Source organism: Delphinus delphis, chromosome 3 (assembly GCF_949987515.2).
Source record: "Delphinus delphis chromosome 3, mDelDel1.2, whole genome shotgun sequence".
Classification (NCBI taxonomy): domain Eukaryota; kingdom Metazoa; phylum Chordata; class Mammalia; order Artiodactyla; family Delphinidae; genus Delphinus; species Delphinus delphis.
Window position 1 is genome coordinate 75,377,811 of NC_082685.1, and position 20,067 is coordinate 75,397,877.

At 33.7% G+C, this 20,067-nt stretch overlaps 1 protein-coding gene across 3 annotated transcripts in view; it reads right to left on the bottom strand.

Annotated features, from left to right (window-relative positions):
- Positions 1-20,067, bottom strand: part of DMXL1 (Dmx like 1) — a 134,193-nt gene that overhangs the window by 15,445 nt on the left and 98,681 nt on the right. For all 3 annotated transcript variants that reach the window (XM_060008983.2, XM_060008982.2, XM_060008984.2), the window contains 6 exons: positions 15,210-15,296; positions 12,530-12,651; positions 12,021-12,162; positions 8,442-8,502; positions 4,194-4,321; positions 210-302 (listed from right to left, as the gene is read on the bottom strand). In XM_060008983.2, the coding sequence (XP_059864966.1) occupies positions 210-302; positions 4,194-4,321; positions 8,442-8,502; positions 12,021-12,162; positions 12,530-12,651; positions 15,210-15,296 (633 nt within the window). The remainder of the gene's footprint in view (positions 1-209; positions 303-4,193; positions 4,322-8,441; positions 8,503-12,020; positions 12,163-12,529; positions 12,652-15,209; positions 15,297-20,067) is intronic.

The following is a 20,067-nucleotide window of genomic DNA, read 5'->3' on the forward strand; positions in this document are numbered from 1 at the left end:
TTCTCCAAGTTACCAGAGACTAAGGATTTTTATACCTCACAGTGTAATTTTCAACACAATACAAGGACAGAAACTTATAGTAAAGTGATTGAATACACAAGACTAGACAGATTTTGTATTTTGGCTTTGATATTTCTTGCAAGTATATATTCTTGGTTTCTTTAAAATAAAAATTCAAAAAATTTTAAAGGTAGGAATTCTTGGCTTACCAGGTATGGCTTAGGCATACTTCCAGTAACTGGACAACATTTCCAGTTTGTTTGATACAAACTTAAATATCCATCAGCATCAACTATTCCAAACTTAGAGAAAAAAAATATTTAAAAGTATTTAATACAAATAAAAAAGCACATTATTTACCCTTACCCTCACTGTGAATCTCATACTTTAACTCTTAAACATTTGACTGATAAGTTGCTTGACTTTTCACTTCACCTACACATGGATCTAGTCCAGAAAAACATTTAGCTATTGCTTTAAAAAATTCCAGGGTGGATATAAAGGAAACTAACATCAGACACTCAATTTATTATACTAACCGACAGCACAGTCTGTATATTCTCTGTAAATACTCCAAAAATAGAATACTGGATTTACACATTAAGCCATGTGACAAAGTTTTAGCATATATAAGATAAAAAAACTGTTCATCTTAAAAAAGACAAAGTAAGGACTTCCAGAGATATACAATAAGAAAAACACGTAAACAACAGCAGAAAATGAAACAAAGTTTATCACAGTAAAAGAATTCCGCTATGGAAACTCAGAGCATTTTGACTGGAAAGATGACAAAATAATCCAGTAAGGGAGTATATGATACAGATCTTAAAATAAAACAAATGTCTAATTCGGACTCCTGCCCTCTCCCATCTACAGATATAACAACTATTAACAATTTGATAGTGTTCCCTTTCAGATTTGTTCTATGAATATTCAAACATTCATACATACAAGGATACAAGGTTTTTTAAAAATTATGATGATAATATACAGTTCTACAGTTACATTTTTTACTTATTATAGCCATTTTTTCACACTGGTATCTATAAATCTACCTCATTCTTGTGCTGTGCAGTATTACACTATATAGTTGCACTGTAACTTTTTAAAGCTTTTCCTTATAGAATTTCCAATTTTTCCTATAATAAAAAGTACTGTTTTGAACATTCTTGCATATACACCTCTGAGTATTTATATAGGACAGACATCTAGAAAAGAAAAAGCTCTGTCAAAGGGCATCATTTAAAATTGGTAGGTGAAGCCAAAATTAAATCCTAAGTGGTAATATCAATTTACACACCCATTTTTCTTACACATTAGTCAATACTGGCGTACTACAAAATTATAATATTTGTTGATTATCAGAAATAAAGTCTCATTTTAATGTGCATTTCTTCAATTATTAGTGAGGGTTATTGGCCATGCATAGGGTTTTGTTTTTTTGGTAAATTGTTCATTCTTTGTCTTCTTTTTCATTGTCTTCTTACAAAACTGACTGATAGGACTAATAGTAGGAATATTAATCCATTGTTTACTATTTTTGTTACAGATATTTTTCTGATGTTTATCCTTTCTGTGGTTTATCCTATGTTTTCTAGAGTAGGTTTAGGTACGTTCTTCAGAAAGGGTATATGGAATGTGCTAATTCTCTGCATACTTAAAAATGTGTTTATTTTGCCACCAAATATAAATGACAGTTTGGATAGACATCAACCCCATTCCTTATCCATCAGAATTCTGTGAATACTGTTCTATTGTCTATTTGTAACCTCTATTTTTGAGGAGGCCAATGCCATTAATTTTAGATAGGGGGGTGGAGAGGTTGTAAGCAATCATTTTTACCCCTACTCCTTTCTAGAAGCTCTCTTTATCCTTCAGTTAAAAAAAACAAAAATCAAATAATCAGGCTGTGTCTAGGCACGTGCTGTTTCTCAATACTTCTGCTTAGTACTTGGTAGGTGCTTCTTTTTCTAAAATTCCATGTTTTGCTTCGGGGAAGTTTTTATTTTATTATTCCTTTTAATATAATGTTTCTCTTCCATCACCTTTTTTCTTCTTCTGATACATCTTTTAAATTTCTTTTATAAATTTTCCTGGGTCTAGTCTCAATTTACTTCTTGGGTTATTTTCACCATGGAATAAATTCCAAATTTGTACCTCCCAGTCACAAACTTGATTTTCAAATACTTCAATTCTGCTATTCAGCCCTTGTAATCAGTAGTTCCTCTACTCCTAATTTTGGGGAATCATATGTTTTTAACTTCTAAAAATTCTTTACTGTTCTACTGCCTTTGGTTCATAAAATCCTATTCTTGTTTTACAATGTAGGATCTTCCTAAATCCAAGGAATTATTCCTCACAGGTCATTTTTTTCTGCTAAATGCTCCCTTTTATCCTCTTGGTTTTTCTGCAATGTCCAATGACTTTTGACAAAATGATCAGCATTACTGTGATACACTGCAGTATGAGTTATCTGTTCCAATTACTCCAGTAGGCTTCCCTACTAAGGGAGATAGCACACTTAGGTGTCGTGCTCTTGGGCACCATCATGGCTAAGGTGAATCAACAGTAAGCTGATTGCCTGTCAAAGAGACTTGGGAAGACAATAAGGAAGTTTGTTGTGACTTAAAATAGCCTATATAGAAGGTTGTAGTGAGTGTAAAATCTATAAAATAACTCCGAGTGTAGAAGGACTTGAATGCCACACTAAAGAATATGGGCTTTTGGATAAAATGAGGAGGCTGCAGGTTCTTGAAAAGGACAATATGATCTCACCTATAGGGTAGTTATATAATTATGTTATTTGTTCTTTTTTCTTTTATGGCTACACCGCACAGCTTGTGGAATCTTAGTTCCCGGACCAGGGATCAAACCCGCGCCCTCGGCACTGAAAGCACGTGAATCCTAACCACTGAACCACCAGGGAATTCCCTACGCTATTTGTTATATAACTTTGTTGACAACATGAAGAATGCATTAGAGAGACAGGGTCGAAGTACAGAGATTAGTTAGGAACAATGTAACATTGACAAACCAAAGTGGAAAAATATGAGCACATAAGTGGTATGGATAGATTATACAGCTGAAAGTACAGTAGAATTCTAAAGGCTTTTAGATTAAATCCCCTTAATTTCCCATTAAGGAGCAAAGAATGTTGCTAATTGGTATTAAGAAATTATAAGCTCTCAATTTTGTTTCATAACTACATGAAAAATTATCACTGACTTCTGTGAAATGATAAGAGCCATCTGATAAATGTGGCAGGCAAAAAGGTTGCAGCACACCATGACACAAGTAACACGTAAGGAGGGTGGAAGGTTTGAGGGAAAACGAAAGGCAAGATGAACCATCAGCTAGGGCCTGTGTGAATGTTTTTAGTGAAGCATGGCCCTGAAGACAAAGAGCAGGCTGATTTCCCCTTCAGTAGTTGTTTAAAGTGCTAGTAAGATAGGAGGAGCAGAGAGAGGCAGTTTGAGGAAAGGAGGATTACGGGAAGTGAAGCTGGTAAGAGCCAGGTTGGCAAACTTTTATTAAAAGGCCCATATAGTAAATATTTTAGGCTTGCCAGCTACAGTCTTTGTTCTCCTGAACTCTGTTGCAGTACTGGGAAAACAATCATAGAAAACAAATAATGAATGGGTTAGCTGTGTTCCAATATAACTTTATTTACAAAACAGGTGGCTAGGCCGTAGTTTGTTAACACCCTGTTCTAACACCCTGTTCTAGAGCAGTGCTTCTCAAAACTTTAATGTTGTATACAAATCACAAGAGTATCTGGCTAAAATGCAGATGGTGATTTGATAGGTCTGGACTAGAGTCAATAACCTGCATTTCTAATCAACTCCCAGATGTTACTTACTACTTGGTACTTGACCATACTTTGAGTAGGTCCCAGAGGGAAAGTAAGCAGATGTATTTAATAAAAAATGTGTAATATAAGATGGTCCTATAATCATTTGGTCCTTAAGCATCATATAAGAGAATTTTAATGGAAATGTATATAATGTCTTTCCAGGAAGAACCAAGTGAATTTAAGTTTTGAGAGGAATTTCTTTAAAAAGAATTCATATAAGATGGATTAATACTTCACCATTAGCTCATTGAGCTGTTCTCTTCAGAAACCCAAATGAGTAATATTCATAAACCCTTAATGAAATCAAACCATTTTCCCTATTTACATTTTTATATACTACCTTATTTCCTTGATAGTTAAATCTCATTCTTGTAACTCTTGAATTGCCACCAGATCGGAAACAGGTTATTTGTTGAGAATGGCCCCATTCGAACATTCTCACACTTCCATCTTGAGCTCCTGTCAGATCTGCATTATAAGAGGGAAAAAATTGCAAATTTATTTCAGGAATCTTTGGCAAATTTATCTTTTAATCCAATGTGAAAATCTTTACGGAAGAAATACCTAAGAAATGAATCATAGTCAATTCACATGAATTTACCTTTGTATGAAATTTCACTTGAATACTCTCAATCTTAAAAACAGATGATTACATGGTGTTCTTTCAACTGACAGAACATATCCTCACACAAAACAACAGAAGCAATTAAATCAGACCTCTATAAACTTTATTTCCTTTTGAAATTATCTCAGTTACGTTTTAACAGCCTTTAGTAGATAACGTTTATGATAAAGAATCAAATTCTTGGAGTTACTTAACTTTGTATGGTGACAGATGGTAACTAGACTTATCATGGTGATCATTTTGTAATGTATAAAAATACTGAATCAGTATGTTGTACACCTGAGACGAACACAACACTTTAATAAGTCAACTGTATTTAAAAAAAAAAACTTGGGTTTTTTTTTTCACACACACACACTGTATTTTATTTTTACAAGAGATAAATAAACTGACACCAAGCATTGTAAATGGATGACCACAACAAAAGCAACAATGACTGCAATTACCAAACACGAAACACACTCATACTATGTCATATAATATTGACATTCAGTCCAGTAATCCTCCACAGTAACAGCTCCTTTACTTTGTATATTGATTTGTATATTTTTTGATTCTGAAAATTGATTTGTATATTTTTTGATTCTGAGTCCTTGTGGGTTTTTTTTATTGAAACAGAAAGTCACAAAAATTATAATCATCCTCATCAGTTCACTCAGTCCCATGTAATTAATTTTTTTTTCATCTTGATCTTTTGTTAGCACTTTTATGAATTCATCAGTTTTCCATTAGAGTTCCGAAAATGCTTATTCATTCAGTTCAGCAGTATAAAATCTTGGGATTTTTAACAGCCAATTCTTATCAGTCATACTACTGATGTTTAAATTTATGCATTTTTCTCTGAAAAAAAGATTGTACAAGGTCTTGAAAGTCATGCTAAAAAAATCATTTCTAATAGTTATTGTCTGATCTGATATCTCAAATATATGTTATCTGTTTCATTAAGGAATATGAACAAACTAAGTAATTATTAAATTCTTTACTTTACCATTTACTAATTGTGTGTTACTAGGAAACTTACTTAATCTCCCTGAGCCTATTTCCTTCTAGTAAAAGGTATATAAGCCACTATAATAGTGATATATATCATTAATGATATATAAGTCACTGGACAGTTCTGAGAAGTAAATGAGATAATTCATATAAATCATTCAGAAATATGCCTAACATATAGGGCCAAATCTACATTAAGAATAGTTATCAGTATTAATGTGGTACAGAGGTAGTGAGAAATTATATTAATGTATGTAAAAGTAAAGTATCTAGCACATTGCTGGTCATACATTAGTCAATTTTCCCTCATTCATATCCAAGTATTTAAAAAAAAGGAGCTTCAACTGTTTTGACATGTTTTAACACTGGGCTGGGATGGAAGGGTGGGTAGAATTTCTTGAGACTAGGGATGTTAATTCTACCCTCCCTCTCCTCTATAGTCTTGCCCAGCTTAATCAAAAAAAATAAATTGGACTAGATGCATTTAAAAACCACTCAAATTTTTCTATTATTTATGGTTTTATTTATTTGAAAAAAATCCCTAATTATTAGTAGCTCACATGTAAAATGAAACACTCTTAAAACCTTATAAACTAAAACTTAAAAAAACGAAGGTTCCATGACTTCACTGGTGGCACAGTGGATAAGAATCTGCCTGCCAATGCAGGGGACACGGGTTCGATCCCTGGTCTGGGAAGATCCCACATGCCGCAGAGCAACTAAGCCCATGCACCACAACTACTGAGCCTGTACTCTAGAGACCGCGTGCCACAACTACTGAGCCCGTGCAACACAACTACTGAAGCCCGCGTGCCTAGAGCCTGTGCTCTGCAACAAGAGAAGCCACTGCAATGAGAAGCCCGTGCATCGCAACGAAGAGTAGCCCCCGCTCGTCACAACTAGAGAAAGCCCATGCACAGCAATGAAGACCCAATGTGGCCAAAAATTAATTCTTTAAAAAACAAAAACAAACAAACAAAAAAACCCACAAACGTTCCTATAACCAGGTTGTCTGAGCAAATATTCCTTATTAGTAAGTAAAGTCTGTTACATCATATACATGTAACGAAAGAGTTAAATGCAACCTTAAAAATCTTAATATATTCATTTTTTGTTTTTGAAATGAGGCTTTCCTTTTAAGACTTACATTTCTATTTCAGTTCAACCTATTAGATTAACTTCTAAAAAACTTCCCTGGAGTAGAAGTCCAAAAGTTTTGGTTTACAATGACTAAGATTTTTTAAAAATCTATTCCAAAGGAAGGAAGGAACTATTTTGAGGTATCTGTAATTCAGAGTAAAATTTTTTAAAAACTTGTTTCAAAACATTTCCAGTACATGAAAGGAGCCTATTGTTGAACTAAATTACTATCTGTGAGACTTGTTCATGACATGAAAAAATATACTGTAAAAAAATTTCAGTGATTAATTTAATTAGCATTTAATTTTTCAAGTCTCTTATCTGCCAGTTACAGTGGTTCTTCTCTGAACAGAGAAAGTACTTACTGCAAGACAGAAGTTACATGATATTACATAATAACTCTGAAAATAAGTCCATTAATTGCCTTTGAAGCTAGGGATTATTTTATTTAAATTTATGGGCTTGACGTAGAGCCTATTTATAAACTAGTCACCTGTCATGATACATGCTTTGGGACTGAGAAATAATGAAATCCCTTCAATATTTCAGGAAACTTCTAAACCCTATTGTATAGAGTAAGAATAGATTTTAAACAATGCCAAATTTTCTTGCTGCAGGATTAATATTATTTAAGCTTTGTAAATAAAACACCTTTGACTCCTTCCTCTATATGCTTCATGATTGTTTTTAGTTCTTACTTTACATTAGACTTGTGGATAGAAAACATATACTTCTAGTGTTGAATAAATTTGATGTAGTGGAAACAGGCTAATTTTCAATATTATTTTATACCTCTAGCATAAGTAACAGAAGTTACCCTCTTCATCTTAAATATATGATTCTCTTCAACCCTTTTATTAGACATTGGTATATAACTTTGATAATAGATGCTTACAGCGCTTATTATAATTAGGTAGTAAAGAACACTCGTTTTGCCACTCCTATTTTATTAGACATTGGTATATAACTTTGATAATAGATGCTTACAGACTTATTATAATTAGGTAGAAAAGAACACTCGTTTTGCCACTCCTATTTTATCAAAACATCTCTCATAAAAAAGGTGGTACAATTTTTTTATAGGTTATTAAATTGGAAGGACATGAGTACCTTTTAATTAACATGCACTATTTTCACTATTTTTGTTACTGTGTAGTAGGACAATTTGATGAAGGGCACTACTTAAAAATTATATTAAAAAAAACCTGGAATACACACATGCCAATATGAATACTGATTCCAACCCACCAGTTAAAGTTGTCTCTATTATTTTTTCTCTGCTTCAATACTTCCAATAAATTCCCTGTTAAATCTTTGTTAAAGGAAGAAAAACTTTTGAGATTCCTAGGAAGATTAACTAAAAATAAATATATCCTGCCTTAGAATGTAAGAATGTAGTAATAACCATTTCCTATACTTACTATTAGTGTATCTGATAAAAGACAAACTGACAAAATGTTAATAAAATACAAACTGATTATGAGGAGGCTACAAGTGACCCAGATACGGTTCTGTTCTATGTAATAAAAAAGGGAGTGATCCAATTATTAAAACAATAATTATCAACTACAATTTAACAATGTGCAAAATGTTCAAAAATAAAATGTGATAACAGAAATATTCAGTCAAAATGCTAAAAATTTACATGTTAAGTTAGCCTTCTCTATTAATTCAGGAAAATCACTTTTTCTATTTTTACCCAATTTTGAAGTGATTTTACTTGCCAGCAAACATTCCCTACAAAAAAAATAAAGTGTTGACTATCTTTCAATTGAAACTAAAAGTTTCCTTTAAATTCCTTAAAATAATGGCTAATTATTATCAACTTACAGTAAGGAAGAGATGGATGAGAAGTCATTCTTCTGACATTATTAATGGCTTTCTTAATCATCTGTTAACAAAGAAAAATCATTCTTTTACAGTTACAATAAAAAGTAGTATTAAAAATTTAAATTGTGACAGGAGATTCAAATAACATTTATTTATTTTTACATGATTCCATAACTATTGTAATGGGTGCTAAAAATACTAAACATGGTAACAGAAATGAAATTTAATAGCTCAGCTCTCTAACATTTAAGTGTACATACATTTTCTGCATCATTACCTAGTATCTAAGAACAAATTCACCTCAAGAATTTAGTCTTACCTCCTTTCTTGCCAATTCTTTTCTTATCGCATTAAATTTATTGGAACAATCCTGAATAGTATAAGGTTAAAAAGACAGGCAGAAGCATGTGGAAAAAAAAAAAAGAGGTAAACAGAAAACTGTATAAATTTTTAACTGATAGTTTGGAACTATTTATTTACCCATTTTAAAATTATGCTTTGAATGATTTACATAGCCTGTCAAATAAGAGTAAACTAAATATGTGAAATTAAAGGGATAATTTTAATTTATAGACTATTTCCTACTTATAACTCTAACTATAGTTATAGGTTATCCTAAGTTTGTACCACCAGTTCATGTATGTTTTGTTGTTACTGTTCTTTTGGATTTTAAATTGTTCAATTAGCCTAAAGCTGTAAGTAAAGCGGGGATTTGGGAGGGAGGGAAGGAACTAGGCCAGCAGAATCAGTGAGGGATAGAAACACTGAAAGATATATATGGCTGCAGTTATACTCCAAAACAGCAGAAATTGGTCATAACTAGTATTCATTAGCATTCATAATTTAATAAAATAATAGGATTAAGAAAATTTTGATCAAATTCTCTACACACAAAAAACAACCTTCTGAATGTTACTTCTGTTTAGTAAACTGCATGTTTAAATCCCTTGCCCCTCTTAATTTAGAAAAAGTCTAAAGATTCCTGTTCTTTCTTTTAATTATCATTTTTTTTCTGGTAAGAGCATCAAAGGAAAATCATGAGTAAAAAAATAAAAGAAAGTTAAATAAGTTTCTGAAAGCATATGTAGAATATTATAAGGGAAAGAAATCATTAATTATTTTAGAAGATCCATATAAAAAGGAACCACCTTATTATATTGGTGTCTTTTTCCTGAGGATGGAGTGGGATAATCCCAATACTTATGTTTACAAACCACAATGACCCCAACTAAAAAAGATGTCCTTCTAACATTTAAATAGGAAGAAAATTCAGTCCTAAGAGGAATAACAATGGTAAATTTCCATATTATAATACTCTGGAGAATAAACAAATATTTTCTGAGCACCTACTAAATGTTCTACTTAGAGATCTATTCTACTTAGAGATCATCAATGTATAAGGCAGGCATAACATAATCTCTCAAAGAGCTTGCATTGCAGAGGGTATAAAAAAAGACAACCAAATAATGAATAGATAATTTCCAAACTGATGAGATGATAAAATGGGATAATATGATGATCAAATGAGATAACAGTGTGACTGGCAGTAGTGTAGGGAGCAGCAGATACCTTTGCTAAGGAAGCAAGGGAAATCTCTGGGAATTTGAGTTGAGTTCTGAATGGTAAACAGAAGAAGAGTATTTCAAGCAGAAAACAAGGTAAAGGCTCTGAGCTTGATGTGCTCAAGTGACAGAAAGAAGGCCAGTGTGACCAGAGCAAAGAGAATCAGGTGTGGAAACAAGGGAGATGCTGCTGCAGAGGCTAGCAGAGTTTAAATCACATAGGGCCTTAGAGGCCATGTTAAGGACTTGATTTAAAGCTGTACTGGGAAATCTTCAAGTCTTAAGCATTGGAGTGATAACCTGAATGATCTTTTAGAAAAAAGCAACTCTGCCTGCTGTGTATAAAACAGAGGGAGCAGTATAGAAGCAGAGAGACCAGAAAGAAAGCTGTTACAGGAAGAATTGTATCATATTCTCTGAAAATGGAGTTGGAAAAAGTGCTTATTATTTCTTTTTGTATATTTTGTATATTCTCTTTAAGTTCTTTAAAAGATAATAATATCAGTAGGTTTTACAAATGAATTTTAATGTATCTGTCCATTGGAAAAAATTTAACTATTAATGACCAACTCTTTTCTTTTGAATAATCACTAGATTGCTTTTCAAATTCTTAATACTTAAAACACTCCTACCTGAAATCAATGAGTGAAGGGGAATGGAGGGCTTTAACACAAGCTCTACCACAAATTTGAGATAGTGACCTGAGTTAAATTCCTTGACCTTTCTGGATCTCAAGCTTCATCTAAAGAATGGTAAGTAGGAGTAATTACAACAGCTACAACAGATATCTCAAACAATAATAAGGTTATATGAGTGATAAAGGAACTGCATTAAGTATAAAATATTATCAGGTATTATTAAAGATGACTGAGCCTTTATTTAAATAATTACCCTTACAAAAACCACCTACCACCTAGAAAGCCATGGAAAGAACTGCTGGTGCTGGGTTTCTTTGGTTCTGTGTATGAATTCCTATACCCTAAGTGTCAACAAAGGAATCTCATGTGGGTATAAACATGGATCACAGCTTAGGTAATCAGGGCTCAAGAAGATCCTCCATTACTACAGAAAAATTCTGTTTCAGTTCATCTGCATATTATATTTTGCTTAAATTAAAAAAAATTTATATCATTTTTATTTGTTCAAAAAAAGAAAAATTTATTTGTCTCAGCATCAACTAACAGTTATTAGTTGATAACCATTTAAAAATATTATCTAGACTAGGGGTTGGCAAACCTTTTTCATAAAGAATTAGATAATAAATGTTTTGGACTCTATGGGCATATAGTCTCTGCTCAGATACTCAATCCTACCACTGTAATGTGAAAGCATCCATAAACAAAATATTAAAAAAATGAGTGTGGCTATGTTCCAATAAAACTTTATTTATAGACAATAAAATCTGAATTTCATATAATTTTCATGTGTCACAGAATACCATTCTTCTTTTGATTTTTTTTCAACAGCTGAAAAATGCAAACACCATTCTTAGCATGTTGTCGATACAACAGGTAGTAGGCAGGATTTGACCCATAGGCCATAGTTTGCTGAGGCCTAATTTGGTTCCAAATAATTATTACTTAAAATATAGCTCTTTGTATTTTCAATTATTTATTTCAAATAATTTTTGTTACCCTTTTCAAATGAAAACATATTATTCTTCGAATCAAAATTTATAATTTCCAACAAGTATGACTTATTAAAAAAATTAAGAATTAAAAAAAAATATTTAGGGCTTCCCTGGTGGCGCAGTGGTTGAGTCCGCCTGCCAATGCAGGGGACACAGGTTCGTGCCCCGGTCCGGGAAGATCCCACATGCCGTGGAGTGGCTAGGCCCGTTAGCCATGGCCACTGAGCCTGCGCATCCAGAGCCTGTGCTCCGCAACGGGAGAGGCCACAACAGTGAGAGGCCCCCATACCACAAAAAAAAAAAAAAAAAAATTTACATCATCTTTTATCTATTAAGTTAGAGAGAAAAACAGGACATTTATACACAAATATGTTTAACTTTACATACCACTGATGCTCCTCTGCCAGTCTGTGTACTACCAAGCCATGGCATGTTAATTGGAGTACCAGGATTGCTATGTGTGTATGGGGTTGTACCCTGCACAGCTGTTAAATCATCACGAGCATGTATAACCAAGAAATCTTCTGACCTACAAAGGAATATCAGCCAGAATGAAAGCAACCCATCAGTTCTTCATTTCTTCTGTTATACCTGAAAGCTCTAACATATGACTTTGTATTTCCCTTTAAAATTAATTTTCTTCAGCTCTGAACTCTCAACTTACAGACAATAATTTCGTACGTGAACAATTTCAGATCCCTTCACCTATTCTCTTCTAACCCTCGATTCCCTTCTTTAAAGCTCCAGCCACCCCTTCTTTACTCTTTAGCGTATCAATTTCCACTTTGCTTACAATCTAGGACTATTCCTTTAAAAAATCATTTGAAAGGTATAGTTCTGTGGATTTCATTATTCGTACTGCAATGTCACCAAATAAAAACAAAGTATAAGGGTACCCTTTGGTTTCCATTTCTATATCATCATCTACCCAAGTATAGATCTGTGTAGCCAGAATTCCAGAAACATCTAGTTCTTGAACATCATGGCTTGAAGCAATTGCTATGCAGTTTCTATTCGCCTGAAAAATAAATCATACAGTACTTTTTAAATAAAAATGCGTAACATGTATATGCGCTACTTTTGAAAATGGAGACTACAAAACAGCCTCTAGAAATGATAACTTTAAGGTATAGAATAAATAGTATTTTCACAAATATTTTAAATTAATTTTAATAAATAACTTTGAGTGAAATAATCATCAGCTTGAGCTTGGAGATATGTTTATATTCTAAGAATTCCAGAGCATTCAACAGAAAGTCAGCTATAAATGGAAATGCACATGCCACTTCATTTCTTCTCCCAGCACTGTCTCTCTAGTCTACTAGAATGGTACAATCTCCTTAAGGTTTGCACAGTTCAGAAATGTGGAGTGAGATGTTGAACAATATAGGGGCCCTGGGAGGTAAGGAAAGGTAAGGGAGATAAGGAACTCCAAACTAAAGAAATAATGGTGAATTATTCAAATAAGATGGTATCACTTTCACCTAAAGCCTTTCAATCTTAGGCAAGACAAACAGAATTTGGGAAAGGGTCACAAAGAAGAGGTGAAGAAGAGTGAGGGAAGTATGTCAGAAAAAATCATAAATGAAAAGTTGGTCAGACTAAATGATAGAAAATTTTAAACATCTACAAATTTAAAACATGTATCTCTAAAACAGAAAATGAAAAGATATTGACAGCAAAAAGAAAACAGGATTAGTATTTCCATTATGTAAAATGCTAAATACAAACTAATAAGAAAAAACTGAGACCCCAGAGATATGTGGGAAAAGGATATTAACTAGACTGTTGGAAGGTAATTCTCCATGGGACTCTCCACTTTTGTATGTCTTGTGAGTTAGTCAATGACTGCCTTTGTTTCACGGTATTATTGCCAGGATGTCTATATAGCTATAGTCTCTCCCTCCAGATCAAAAGGCAGATAAGCTTAATGTACGTTAGAAAAGATTTGGGTATCATTGGCCTTCTTGCTGTCCCTTTGTGGGAACTGTACCTCAGGGAACCAGAGCAAAAATGCTAACATTCTAGTTTTTGCTATTAGTAATAAACTGTCCTTTGTCTCTGGTCTTGTGTCTTCTAACAGTATCCATTAAACTGTGAAAGTTAACTTGTTCCATTGAATGCAGGGGAAAATCTCAGATCATTCTTGACACAGATAATTCACAACTAAACAAATGGGGAAAAGTTCAATCTCATCAGCATTTTAAATTACTGCAATTTAAAGCAAAGGATATTTCTTAGCTACAAATTTAACAAAGATGTAAAAACAATATATTTGAAGAAATAAAAATTAAACAAGTACACTCTTACAGAGTCAACAGGAGACTTTGTATATGACTGTTCATTACTATTTACTTATATAATATATCCAAGTAAGAGAAAAAAGCTAGTCTGTTTTATAGCACAAAATATTAAAACCTTATTTTCTTCAGGGGAAGGAAGTGACTTGTTGAGTGTAAATAATAATTTTATATTTGTATTGTATAATATGTATATATCATATTATATAGATACTACATCATGAGAACTGCCTGGCTAAGGGGCGAATCCCAAACTTGCCTGCTATGAACAGAATTAGTCACTGTTAGGGAGAGTCTATGAGGAATATGAGATGAAGAACACAGGTAAAGATGAGGACAGAATGACAAAGGATCTATCTCGGTGAAATCAAAGAAAAGACAGGCATAGGGAATTCCCCAGTGGTCCAGTGGGTAAGACTCTGCGCTTTCACTGCTGAGGGTGTGGGTTCAATCCCTGGTCAGGGAACTAAGATCCCACAAGCCGCACGGTGAGGGCAAAAAAAAAGACAGACATAGCATAGGAAGATGAAGAATCAACTAGAAGTCCCTATACATTTTGCAGTAAGGCAATTAGGGAAGATAGGAGGGGAAAATGACTAAGATAAATTTCAACCTTGGACCACTGTACCGAAGGCTACCTCTTCTGTAAGTAGCTTATAGACACCTCTAAGGAGGATATTGAGTAAGAAAGCTAAGGAATACAAAGAAAACACTCTAGTTGGGCAGCTATTATAGCTGAAAGTCAAAGAGGGAGAATTTCTGTGAGTCACATATAAGCTTAATTTTGATCTATACGAAGAATCACATTCAACATATTCATATAAAGAAAACAGGAAACATTTTCTTTGGATTAGCTGCATGTGTTGTATAAATTCTAAAGGCAGGGGACTTCCCTGACGGTCCAGTGGTTAATATTCTGTGCTTCCACTGCAAGGGGCATGGGTTCGATCCCTGGTCGGGGAACTAAGATCCCGCATGCCAAAAAATAAAAATAAAATAAAATAAATAAATTCTAAAGGCAACTGCATATATAAATACTTGAGACCTCTCTCTGTGTAGTAATAAAACATTTTATCTGCTATATATCCAAGATCAAATAAATTATCAAACAATATAATCATTTTATAAAATAAAAAATGTATTCACATTGCAATTTAAGGAGTAGAAAGTAGCTCTGGGAAAGGGAAACACTGCTACTGAATAAACTGACAGAACAGGAGACATTCTCCAACTATGAATACTTAATCAAAGAAAAGAAAAATGTCTATGTACTTACTTTATTAACAGCAAAGGCAGTAATTATATCAGATTCCTTATGAATAATTCTTGCTTTACCTCCAGGATATCCCGAATCTGCTTCTATCTAAATGGAGGGAAAGAAAATACAAAAATACAGTGATTTTAGTAAATGAAAAAACATAATATATGTCAGTCTTTCATTTAATACTTGCATAAATTAAGAAACTTTTCAGGTATTTCAAATCCAAAGGTACTATTTTACATGTTACTTATTTCTAAAACAAAATTTGGCAAGAGGAATTTACATCTTTTCAAATTTGTTTTCACATATAAAAAGATCATTGATATACAACTTCATTAACTGCTTATGTTCTTAAGCTGCAATAAGTTAACTTTAAGACATTCTAATTATTAACGTTAAGATAAGTTTACCGCGTTTCATAGTATTATAATCCTTTGATATTTTAAATATTTTAATATTAAAAGGTCAGAAGGTAAATATCTTAGGTTTTGCAGACCAGTAAAGAATTATGTTGCATATTCTTTTTTAAAACAACCTTTCAAAAATATAAAAACCATTCTTAGCTCATGGCCTACAGAAGAACAAGTAGGACACAGCCAGCTGAATATATTTTACTGACTCTTTATCTAAAATAACTTTTAATTTATTAAAGGACTCTGAAATCCAGAAAGGCATAGTAATTTGCCCAAGTCAGTAATCATTTTAATAGCTGAATAAACCATAATTCAATATACTTTGGACAAGGGAAATATTATTTGACCTTTTGCTTACCCCACAGAAGGTATATACACCTTTCAACTCAGAAGAGAGTATTGTATAAAATCAACATTTACTAAAATAAACAGAGGTAAAATGAAGAGGCAATTGTTAAGAGTTGGAGATGTTACTTAATGTACTATTTTGTTTCATTTTATTTTATCCTAACCTTCAACCTTTAAAATGAATTATTATAAATTGTTTCACAACTCATTGTGCAGTGCAGAAGTTATTAATTTGAAATCAGAAAACAAATTTACTTCCTGGAAAATTTAGATAAAATATCACCAATCCCCATCCATTGTTTGACCACAGAACTGAGTAGGGTGAGCAGTATTTTTAAAAATGGCAACTAAGATGACAGTTCATTTGCAAAGTTGAAAGAGACATAATCAAACCAAAATAACCATATGCAATCAAAACTCATAGTCACTGGATGTAAAGATGTCAAATATACTCTAATCTTAAATGCAACTGGATAACAAACATGAAAGAATTTCACTGCTCGTACCAGCATTTAGGTTGATTTGAGAAGTCAACTTCTTTTCTAAATAAAGTCTTAGTTCTGGTTGAGGTCCATCATCCAGTAAGAATGTCTAAGTCAAATTCTGTAATTTCATGACCAAAATCCCAACTTAACCACCTATCTGCCTGGTATCTAAAGTACACTAAGGGTCCACTACTGGGTGTTGAAGAAATTGGAAATAAAGACAAATGATATTTCCATGGAATAGAGGGATATGCTATTTGCTGGTAATGAATGGGTGGGTGGAAAATTTCAGTTTCACCGGCAGCACTTCTTCAAATTTTACACTCACAGAGAGGAAAGCATGAACTTCATAAACACTTCTTCAGTGTGGGAATACATTCCTGTCCTTTAATTATCTAGATTTACTAAAACATTGTTTCTCAATAGTGCGGTCCCAAGAAGATCTGCGTGAGAATCAATTAAAGGGGGTGGGGTGGGGTAGAAGGAATGGTGTTTGGCATCAAGAGTTTATGCATATTCAATTTTGAGAACAATCGTAAGTTGTAGGAGATGAATTTGGAGAAGTAGGCACAGTTTAGCTTGCATGGGGCCTTAAAAGCCATAATAAAGAATTCAGATTTTATTTTAAGGTTAGAAAACCATTGGAGGGTTTTGATAATTCTGGATGTTGTGGGACAAAACATAAGGGGCGTGAGACTGGCTGCCAGGAAACTAGTTAAGAGGCAACTACAGTAGCTGAAGTAAGAGGCAGCGGTGTAATTGATTAGAGGAGTAGGAATGGTGGTACTGATTAAGTGGTTAGCATTAGGATAAATTTTGCCAATGGGCTGAGACTACAGTAGTGAGTAAAAGAGAGGAAGCAAGGGTGACTCCCAGTTTTCAGACCGTTCTCAAAAAATGATACTGAGACAAAAGTGAAGGAAAGAATAGGTTTAGGTTGGGATTAGGGGAAGACAGAAAATTCTATGTTTTGACATTGAGGGGGAGGTAACTAATAGATTATATATGCAAGTCTGGACTTCATGAAATGAGCAGGGCTGGAGAGAATTAAGAATTATAATTTGTATGGAAACACAAAAGACACTGAATAGCCAAAGCAATCTTGAGAATGAAAAACGGAGCTGGAGGAATCAGGCTCCCTGACTTCAGACTCTACTACAAAGCTATAGTAATCAAGACACTATGGTACTGGCACAAAAACAGAAATATAGATCAATGGAACAGGATAGAAAGCCCAGAGATAAACCGACACACATATGGTCACCTTATCTTTGATAAAGGAGGCAGGAATGTACAGTGGAGAAAGGACAGCCTCTTCAATAAGTGGTGCTGGGAAAACTGGAAAGGTACCTGTAAAAGTATGAGATTAGATCACTCCCTAACACCATACACAAAAATAAGCTCAAAATGGATTAAAGACCGAAATGTAAGGTCAGAATCTATCAAACTCTTAGAGGAAAACATAGGCAGAACACTCTATGACATAAATCACAGCAAGATCCTTTTTGACCCACCTCCCAGAGAAATGGAAATAAAAATAAACAAATGGGACCTAATGAAACTTCAAAGCTTTTGCACAGCAAAGGAAACCACAAACAAGACCAAAAGACAACCCTCAGAATGGGAGAAAATATTTGCAAATGAAGCAACTGATAAAGGATTAATCTCCAAAATTTACAAGAAGCTCATGCAGCTCAATAACAAAAAAACAAACAACCCAATCCAAAAATGGGCAGAAGACCTAAATAGACATTTCTCCAAAGAAGATATACAGCCTGCCAACAAACACATGAAAGAATGCTCAACATCATTAATCATTAGAGAAATACAAATCAAAACTACAATGAGATATCATCTCACACCAGTCAGAATGGCCATCATCAAAAAATCTACAAACAATAAATGCTGGAGAGGGTGTGGAGAAAAGGGAACACTCTTGCACTGCTGGTGGGAATGTGAATTGGTATAGCCATTATGGAGAACAGTATGGAGGTTCCTTAAAAAACTACAAATAGAACTACTATATGACCCAGCAATCCCACTACTGGGCATATACCCTGAGAAAACCATAATTCAAAAAGAGTCATGTACCAAAATGTTCATTGCAGCTCTACTTACAATAGCCAGGAGATGGAAACAACCTAAGTGTCCATCGACAGATGAATGGATAAAGAAGATGTGGCACATATATACAATGGAATATTACTCAGCCATTAAAAGAAATGAAATTGAGCTATTTGTAATGAGGTGGATGGACCTAGAGTCTGTCATACACAGTGAAGTAAGTCAGAAAGAGAAAGACAAATACCGTATGCTAACACATATATATGGAATCTAAAACAAACAAACAGAAAATCGTCATGAAGAACCTAGGGGCAAGATGGGAATAAAGACGCAGACCTACTAGAAAATGGACTTGAGGATACGAGGAGGGGTAAGGGTAAGCTGGCACAAAGTGAGAGAGTGGCATGGACATCTGTACACTACCAAATGTAAAACAGATAGCTAGTGGGAAGCAGCCGCATAGCACAGGGAGATCAGCTCAGTGCTCTGTGGCCACCTGGGGGGTGTGATGGGGAGGGTGGGAGGGAGGGAGACACAGGAGGGGGGAGATGTCGGGATATGTGTGTGTGTATAGCTGATTCACTTTGTTGTAAGGCAGAAACTAACACACCATTGTAGAGCAATTATACTTCAATAAAGATGTTAAAAAAATCACAATGAATATGGTCTTAAAGGTCATCTTAATATAAGGTTTCAAGTCATGCTTATAAAATGTGATTGGGCTGGATAAATGAGGGAAAAAAATCCAAATATGAATGCTAAAAGAGTTTTTATGAGATTAAACAGATAAAAAAAGTAAACAGGACAATTGTGGTTGACATGTATACACTGATGTGTATAAAACTGATGACTAATAAGAACCTGCTGTAAAAAAACTAAAATAAAATTCAAAAAAAAAAAAAAGTAAAGAATTATCATATGATCCAGCAATTCCACTTCAAGGTAAATACACAAAGAACTGAAAGCAGAGACTGGAACAGATATTTGTATACCAATGTTCACAACAGTACTACCCACAATAGTCAAAAGACTGATACAACCAAATGTCCATTAATAGCTGAATGGATAAACGAAATGCTATATATACATAATGGAATATTATTTAACCTTGAAAAGAAAGGAAATTCTGAAACATGCTACGAAATGGATGAACCTTGAAGGTGTTACACTAAATGAAATAAGCCAGTCACAAAAGTACAAATATTGTACGATTCCACTTATATAGGTATCTAGGGAAGTAAAATTCATAGACAGAACGTAAAATGGTAATTGGCAGGGGCTGGGGGGAGGAGTGGCAGAAATGGAGAACTACTGTTTAATGGGTAAAGAGTTTCAGTTTAGGGAGATGAAGAAGTTCTGGGGACGGATGGTAGTGATGGTTGCAAAACCATGTGAATGTACTTAATGTCACTGAACTGTATACTCAAAGTGATTAAACTGATAAATTTTATACATATATTTTACCAAAATTTTTAAAAAAGGAAATCTTATGTGGAAACTGATCTGAATAGTGTCTGGGTTCCACAAAGCTTCCCTTAGGAGTGAAGAAGGGAATAGTACTAA